This window comes from Hibiscus syriacus, unplaced genomic scaffold (genome assembly GCF_006381635.1).
Source record: "Hibiscus syriacus cultivar Baekdansim isolate YM2019G1 unplaced genomic scaffold, ASM638163v2 tig00110548_pilon, whole genome shotgun sequence".
Classification (NCBI taxonomy): domain Eukaryota; kingdom Viridiplantae; phylum Streptophyta; class Magnoliopsida; order Malvales; family Malvaceae; genus Hibiscus; species Hibiscus syriacus.
Window position 1 is genome coordinate 453612 of NW_024062775.1, and position 8523 is coordinate 462134.

At 33.8% G+C, this 8523-nt stretch overlaps 1 protein-coding gene across 1 annotated transcript; it reads right to left on the reverse strand.

Annotated features, from left to right (window-relative positions):
• Positions 1-1468: 1468 nt before the first annotated feature.
• On the reverse strand, positions 1469-6034 carry LOC120130597 (SNF1-related protein kinase catalytic subunit alpha KIN10-like). Its single transcript, XM_039147808.1, has 11 exons — positions 5944-6034; positions 5683-5876; positions 4707-4891; positions 4437-4619; positions 4237-4368; positions 3551-3736; positions 2917-3006; positions 2766-2849; positions 2400-2531; positions 1981-2223; positions 1469-1848 (listed from the first exon to the last, which is right to left on the reverse strand). Exons 2-11 carry the CDS (start codon positions 5867-5869, stop codon positions 1735-1737), a joined length of 1536 nt encoding a protein of 511 aa, XP_039003739.1. The 5' UTR covers positions 5870-5876; positions 5944-6034; the 3' UTR covers positions 1469-1734.
• Between the last annotated feature and the right edge of the window lie 2489 nt (positions 6035-8523).

An 8523-nucleotide genomic window follows, 5' to 3' on the forward strand; every position in this document is an offset into this window, starting at 1 on the left:
TAAAGCTTAAGTATTAAAATGAAATAAAAATGATAGTGTAGATATTAAACATATAATTTATCCTTTTAATATTCCTTTAATAAGGACAATTTAATTAATGGTGTGTTTCAGTAAGTTACTTTAATGGTGTGTTGCGACATACAATGTAGGCTTGTCTTTACAAAACTTTACTCTAAACTTTATTTTTTAAAATAATTAATTATTTAAATAAAATAATATTAATATTCTAAAAAGTTATACATTTCAAAATATTAGTACGTATAATTTTAAAATAATATTAATATCACAAGTTTTTTCTTCAAACTTATCTATATTGTAGCTATATTAAAAAATAATACATTTTGAGAGAAAAATAACTAATTTGTATAGTTATAAATAAATTAATAATATTTTTATTAAAAATAATAATAATTACATTATTATTATATTTTGAAAATAATAATATTATTATTTTTAATATTTTTAATATAATCACATAAATTCAATTTATTGATTGACCAATTTGAATAAAACAATATAGATTGTAGAGGTATAAAATCAATTTTTTTAATTTAATTTACTAAAAAAATGTAATTTATTTTATGAAATATTTTTTTGAATAAAACAAACAAACTCTTATTATCGATAGATGAGCTACCAGATTTAAATTTCTGATCCGCCCTTGGTGCATGCATGCTAAAGGTATAATTAGATGGCAAGAGATGCATCTATCGGAGTTTATCGAGCGAGTCGATCATGAGTTGGGCAGTGCTCGACTCTTGCTCGTTAAAAAATATGTTGCTCAACTCGACTAGTTAAGCTCGTTAAAATTATGCTCGACTCTTGCTCGTTAAAAAAATTTGTTGCTCAACTCGACTCATTGCTCGTTAAGCTCACTAAAAAATTTACCTTATTTTTTTTAACTAAAAATAAAATTTACTAATATTATACGAGGTATTAGGGTTGGGTTTTTTGTATTAAAATAATATTACCAATTAATAATATTTTATTATTTAATAAAAAATAATAGATTAGTTAACTTATTATTTTTTATTTTTTTAATAAATTAATAATTATTATTTAGATTTATTTTTTGAATGAAATACTTTTGAAGTAATTACTAAAAATATATTTTAAAAAATTAACGAATTGTTCGCGAACTCATCGAGTCAAGCCAATTCGAATCAAGTGTTTACTGAGTTTTGACCGAGTTAAATTCGAGCTACTCAACTCGTTAAGCACCCCTAGATGCATCACCTCAGGAATGATGAATGCTAGTGCCTCAAACCCAGACTCGGATGCTTCTGGTTGTCAAGCCGTGCACAATTGAGTTGAGCAAATTTCGATTTGATTCCCTTTAGTTGTTCGAATCAACTCAAATTTCAAGTTCAAATTTACAAAGATCGAATAATTGAAAAACCGAAAATTAAAACATCATTTAAGTATTTAACTAAGCAATTTGATGAAAATTCATTAAAAAAAATCCCCTTTAGTTCCATACAACATTGTGGAAACCTAATTATGTTAAAGGCAAAGCTGTGTACCTGCGGACACACATTAATATTGCCTTGGCCTCCACAATTACCCATCTAAAATGGAGGGTTATAAAACAAAGAGGTGAAGCTTTCCTCCAAACTACCGAGAAAGAAGGAAAGAGAGTTGTATACATAGAATATGCTCATTCTTATTCACTTGCATTATAGGAGATTCATTAGCAAGAGTCTTAAGAGTCTTTGGAGATATAACTTTCTCACGCTAGAGGACCCTGAGCTGCGTGAGGAATGCAGCACAGAGATCCAAGAACAGAAACTGTGGGCCCTGAACCCTCTGAAGATCCAGCAAATATTTCTCCTCGCGGGTTTTATAAAGCTGTCGACAACATCCATGACAGCAAAAATACATGTTAGCACTTTTAATCAGGACTTTCAATAATTACAACATAGCAGAGCAAGCCTAGCACCTGATTTCCATATAAAAATTCTGATTGCAATCCAAAATTACCTGCACTTCGAACTTGACAACATTTGGGGCCTTGGTAATACCGTCATTTTCTACAATGGTTGCTTCATCCCCAAAGTAGTTATTATTGTGCACAGAATTGTTAACCATGCCTTCATTGAGACTGGGAATATTAGCAAGCCACCTACACTTCATGTTGTAATGACCAATCTTCTTCCAACACACGTTGAGTTCTTGCAGGGCTTTGAGAACTTCTGTCATGATTTCACGAGGATGGGCACGAGACTACAAAAATAAAAACAGAACAATATCAAACTCAGGTACATAAAAGTAGTCCTACAAAAATAAAAACACATCCTACATACTAAATCTAGTCTTAATTGTCAATCTCCTCAACTAGTAAGTATCAATGTAAAAGAAGCACTTGTGTGCGAAAACCACTTGAAAATCACAAACTCAACTTGAAGTCCAAGAGCCCATTTCCTCTCAAGTCCCCTTAAACCCATTGCTTGATAATCACCATATCCTGCAAGGCGGTGTCCAACAGCTGGAACTGTAGGTTCATTTGGATGGATGAGGTTGAAGCCAGATTCCTAAAAGTTATTAAAAAATAAATTAGAATTGCAACCCTAAATGAAAGTCAGCAAAATAAAATTAAAATAATAATACTGTAAAGTAAGAGAAATAGGTAACTGATCAGTCAACTCTCTTAGATCATGATTGAAGATTCTTTTTTCCCCTCAAATTGTAATTAATTCAATGAATGAGGCAGCTTTAGATCAGCAATGTTAGCGATGAATTGAAAAAGTCAAATAAAAAAAATGCACCACAGTTTCCTGAAATTCAGCTCCAAGATAGCCGCTGGAGACCCGGAACAGGTTGTCCAATAGTAGGTAGTACGCAATGGTTCCCTGGAAGATACATGAAATAAGAAACTGCCCAAAAATCATGAAAACAAGGGGTTGGAGAAGTTCAAACCTCATTTTGAATTCTGTTGCGAAGAGATTCAATCAGATGGTTCCGATCAAACCCCATTCTAATCACTTCCTGAAGGATCTCCTCATCAATCTGCAATTATATTTCAATCAGTAAGTAGAGCATCAGAGCATCAAAATACATGATATATCAGAATTCAAATGTTGAGGCACTAATAAGTGGTTAGCTAAATCTTACGATATGATCCAGAAAGCATTTAGGCAAGGCTTGAGTCAACAACCAAAAGATAGATGTTAGGGGATAGGTAATAGTAAGGAAATAACTTATTGGAACAAACATATTTCCGAGTCCAATAACAAGAAAGAAAAATATGATTAATACAAGTCTCCCGTTTTATCCTTAATAGCACAAGTGCTCAGAAGGATTTCTCCCATGAAACGGGCTTCTGGAATTAAAATGTCTGAAAACCACATTCAAAAGCTTACAAGAGTTCATAATTTTACAAGGACATGCAGTCTAGGTATATTTATTCAACCATAACGGTCGATTTTCACATCAAACGAATCCTTTTCAGGGTCAATATCACAGTAAATAAATATACTTACAACTAAATAAATATACTTACAACTAAATAAATATACTTACAACTGAGTTCAAGTTGGGAAAAAATATCAACCTTTTTCGCTTGCTGCATTGAATCTGGTGGGGGAACAGCTAAATATCTTGGAAGATGTGCTTGAAACCATGGATGCTGGCGGATCTCGGGAATGGTCATTCTCTTCATTGGGTCAACTACAAGCATCCGAGGGATTAAATCTCTAGCACCAGGGGATAAATGGCTTGGTAGAGTGTATATGCCACCCTGAAGGACAAATAATGCAAATTCCAAGCTATAAGCACTTTCAGGATTCAAGAAATAAACAAACTTGGAAGCAAATTATGCAGTTTAGGGAGAAAACAGTAGCAAATCAAAGGGTGAAAAACATGTAAGATAAAAGTTGGAACTTTAGAAAAACATAGGGTTGAAATAAACCTCTAGTTTCTGAAGTCTATTAATCCAAAGAACAATAATAAAAATTGGCTGTAAAGCTGTTTTACAACTTCTTTATACTAGGTTACAAATAAAGTTTTACTCCTAAAGATAACGTAGGATCCTAACCATCTATCTATATGCCAAAAAATAATAAGACAAATAATAGATATACCTAATTCTAAAAAACTCACATGTCAAATATGTTATTCAGAATATCGACAGGAGAGAAACAACATGAAGATCAAATGATCATAATCTGAAAATAACGACTTATCAGAGTTCCAACAGAGACATCTCAGAAAGCAAACATGAAAATAGATGTATCTTACCTTGATTTTCTTAAAGAGGTTGGGAATGTTTTCATCATCAAAAGGAAGGGTACCACAAAGAAGGGCATACAATATAACACCGCAGCTCCAAACATCCACTTCAGGTCCAGCATACAGTTTCCCAGAGATGACCTATAACAGTGTAGATCCACTTTAGCTCTGGATAATGTCATCACTAATTGTAATTCACAAACTCCTACCTCTGGCGCAGCATAGTTTGGGCTTCCACAACTTGTCTTCAAAAAATGACCATCTCTCATTATGTTACTCAAGCCAAAATCAGCAATCTTCACATTACATTTTGAATCCAAAAGTAAATTTTCCGGCTTAAGGTCTCGATGGACCACCATATTCCTATGGCAGTACTCCACCCCAGAAATTATCTGGCATCCAAACAAAGATTTCATACTAATAATTTCCGAGAAACATAATGTACACAAATACTAGTACTCCAGAATATCCAATCAGACCTGCTGAAAAAAGTTGCGAGCCTCATCCTCCTGCAATCTTCCTTTCTCTACAATATAATCAAAGAGTTCTCCAGACTTCACATACTCCATAACCACAAAAATGTCGGTTGCAGTCTCTATGGCCTCATAGAGTCGTATGATGTGAGGATGCATAAACAATCTCAAAATTTTAATCTCTCTTCTAACTGCACCAAAATGTAAGCCTCTTTCAATCAATAAATGAGAAAATCTCAAAAAGGAAAACTAAAAGTGGAAAAGAGAAAACTTTTTAGTGTATTTTTATGAGTAAGGAATAGTATATATTTATTTACATAATTAATAATTAAAAGATCTCCGAGTAGCACGAACCAAACACCTCGATGGTAAAGGAATTGTTATTACTCTTTGAGGTATCGGGTTCAAGCACCAGGGGAATGCTAGGGAGCATTCAATGTCAAATGGTTGAGAGTTGTCTTTAAATAAATACTACCTTATACTTATCTCAGTTAATCAAAATAAAATCTCCGAGATTTAGGCCAAAATCTATTAACTGTTACAAGGAATAGATCAGTATGCAAAAAATCATGAAAAAGATTAGAGAAGGCTATTAAAGGTTACCTCTTAATTTTACTTACTGAATTGTTTCCAACCTATAGGAATAAATAATAATGAAGTATGAAACTTGATTTTTCAAAATAATTCTCCTTTTTTTTCTTCAGAAAACAAAATTACAAGTAACAAAAACAATAACCAAATTGAGCCTAAGAAATTTGATTTTCCAATATGACAAACTTAAAAAAAATACCCAGAACAAAAAGGGAAAAATACTTGTAACCAATGAAATTAATTATCCGTAAACTTAAAAAAAACGAATTTTTCATCCTAATTAACAATATTCCTCAGTCTTAATTTTTTTCCCTCATCATAAACTAAACAAAACCTAAAAAAACTCAATCATTGAAAAAAGAATACAATCAAATTTTTATTAAAAAAATACCTTTCTCCTCCATCTCCATATTCTTGATCTTCCTTCGGTTAAGAATCTTAATGGCAACTTTATGACCAGTCAAAATATGCTCAGCAATTTTAACCTTTCCGAACGAACCAATTCCAAGCGTTTTTCCAAGCTTGTAATTAGGTAATGCACTATCCACTCCACTTCCTCTTCCTCCCGATCCATCCATTTTTCCCTTAAATGAAAATGAAAAACGATTAAACCAGAACCGTTAAAACATCGGGAAAAAGTAGTAAAAGCTACCTGATTTGATGGGAAATACCACGGTTAGGTTTATTTTATCGTAGAATCCGAACGAAGAAGAGGAACAAGCCTCGGATTTTAATTTTTTTCCCTTACCGCTTAAATATATATGTTTTTCTTTTTTAGTTTTTTGGGAAGGTTTATAAGGAAGCCTTTGGAATTGACGAATGACGGTGATGCCCCTTTTTCTTTGTCCTTTATTCGTGCTCTTGTGGGATGTTTTCGAGGGTGGATTTTCAAGCTTTTAATTAATTTTAGGATACATTATAGTATTGGTCACTGAACGATTATCATCTTTCTATTTAGTCACTAAACGATTATCATCTTTCTATTTGGTCATCAAACTATTACGATTTTTCTACTTTGGCATCCATTTTTCGGCATAATCCCAAAAAATGTCCCTGTTACTTTTATTTGAATAGTCAATTTAAATCTTATTTTTTTTAAAATTTATTAGGTATTGTCGGAACCGTCTTTCGGTTAGGCCCCAGAATTGGGCTTCGACTTGAATTGATTGGGTTGGAGTCGCCACCGACCACTTTAAAACGAATTTAGGTGGGTCGGACACCATCTTACCTGATATGTGTTTTACCATAAATGTGTTAGGTTCGGGAGTCTGTTACGGTCAAGGAAGGATTAGCACCCTTGAACCGCCCTTTCGGTACCAATTAATTTGTCGGTTGTCTTTAATTGCGAAAAAATTAAAATTAAAATTAAAATTTAAAAACTCGATTTGAATTATTTACCTTTGACAATCGTTTGAAATTGAATTGGATTCCCTAAAAAATAAAATTAGAGTTAAGAAAGAAAATGAAATAAAATAAATAATAATAAAATAAATAAAAATATACAAAATTATATATTAAAAGTGTTGATTATAGGAACCTGAAATAAAACAAATAAAGGTTAGTAAAAACAAAATAAAAGCAGGAAAAAATAAGGTCCAAAGAGAAACGAACGTAACCTGTAAGTAATGAATGAAAACATATTAGAGACTAAAATAATGAAAATCAGAACTAAGTATCAAAACTAGAATTACAAGGAAATAAAGTAAAGGATGTGTCAAAATCAGAGGACCTTGAGGGTTTTACCCATTATAGTTGGAGGACCTTGGAGAGAATTTACCCCAAAGTCCTATGTCACATGGGCATTCTGCTTTAAACAGAAGTTAAGAATAAAAAGCACAAAACAATAAAAGTTGATGCTGCTGTTTACAAAGGGAAGGACGACTAAAAAAAAGAAAAAAAATTGTAAATAATAATGGCCTCTGGAACCGTGAGAGGATTTGCCTATCGAGATCCATTTTAAGTGAGAATTGTTAAAGATTGGTCAGGCCTTTCCTCTTCATCCCCTCGGTTTTCTTTGCAGATTCACAAACAGATTGGAGATGGTGAGATCCGACGAGGTCGCTCTTTATGCCGTGGAGACCAAATCGGAAAGCATTATTCTGGACTCCTCCAATTTCATGTTGAATCGTCTTTGATGCCTCCATGTTTCTCTTTTCCAAATTCGCCGTTTTGTTTCACTTTGATACCTTGGCATCGGTGTTTCGAAATAAGCTGCTCGAAATACTCCTGGACTAAGGGAAGAGACGGTGGCAGGAGAAGGGGAACTGCGGCGTACGATATGGTCTGGGTTTGGTGTAATCAAATACACAGAGAGGAAGGGATGGACAATTTGGTTTTGCTTCCTTCAATTTCTGGCCGAATGTTGTTAACCACGAGGAATAAGAAAGGTACCATAGGATTTGGTTTAAACCCAAAAAAATTCCATTTCTCCCCAGTTCAGTTCCCCCTCTTCTCCTCCTCCTTGCATGTGTATTTATAGTGCTAATCCGGTTTTAGACTCCCGTTAGGACTGAAATTCTTGCTTTGCTGGTGATTTGTTGGTTGTTGGCGAGGATTCCGGTGACATGGAGGGAGACGTGAGGCGAGAGGCGTCTTCGGGTTGACCGTGGAACTCGACGGGCGGTTCCCCCTTGCACGTTGGTTGCGGTGCTTGTGAGAAAATATGGAAGCTAGGGTTGTTGATGTAGGCCATTGGGACTTGTTTGCATTTGGTCTTTGGGCCTGTAACAATAAATAACAAATTAGTAGTTAAATTATAATATATAATATGCATACATATAATACATACACACTATATAATAAAAATAACAACACATAAAGTAACATGTAAATGTCGCGTGATCGGACAAAAATATGTGTCGACAACTGCCCCTCTTTGTCCTTTTTCGGGGAACGAAAAATAGGACAAAGATAAAAAGACACAAATTTTCGTTCAGTGGAGTTAAAATTGGAATAGAATAACTCCCTGTCGAATTAATTTGCGGATGATTCTTCCGTCGTGAAATCGATTTCATCTTGAAATGATCTGGAATTGAAGTCGTAATCCGAAATTTGAATCAGGATGCAACTTCTTGTTGCCCAATTGTAGTCAACTTCAGTCTTCTTCTTGGTTTAAAGACCTTGGTTTAAAAATTCGACTAGGAAGTAGTTTCTTGACTCCACCCTATGGTTGATAGGGCCTCGAGCTGAATAAAATCGAACTCAGAAGGTCTTCGTTGGCAGATAGCCCTTC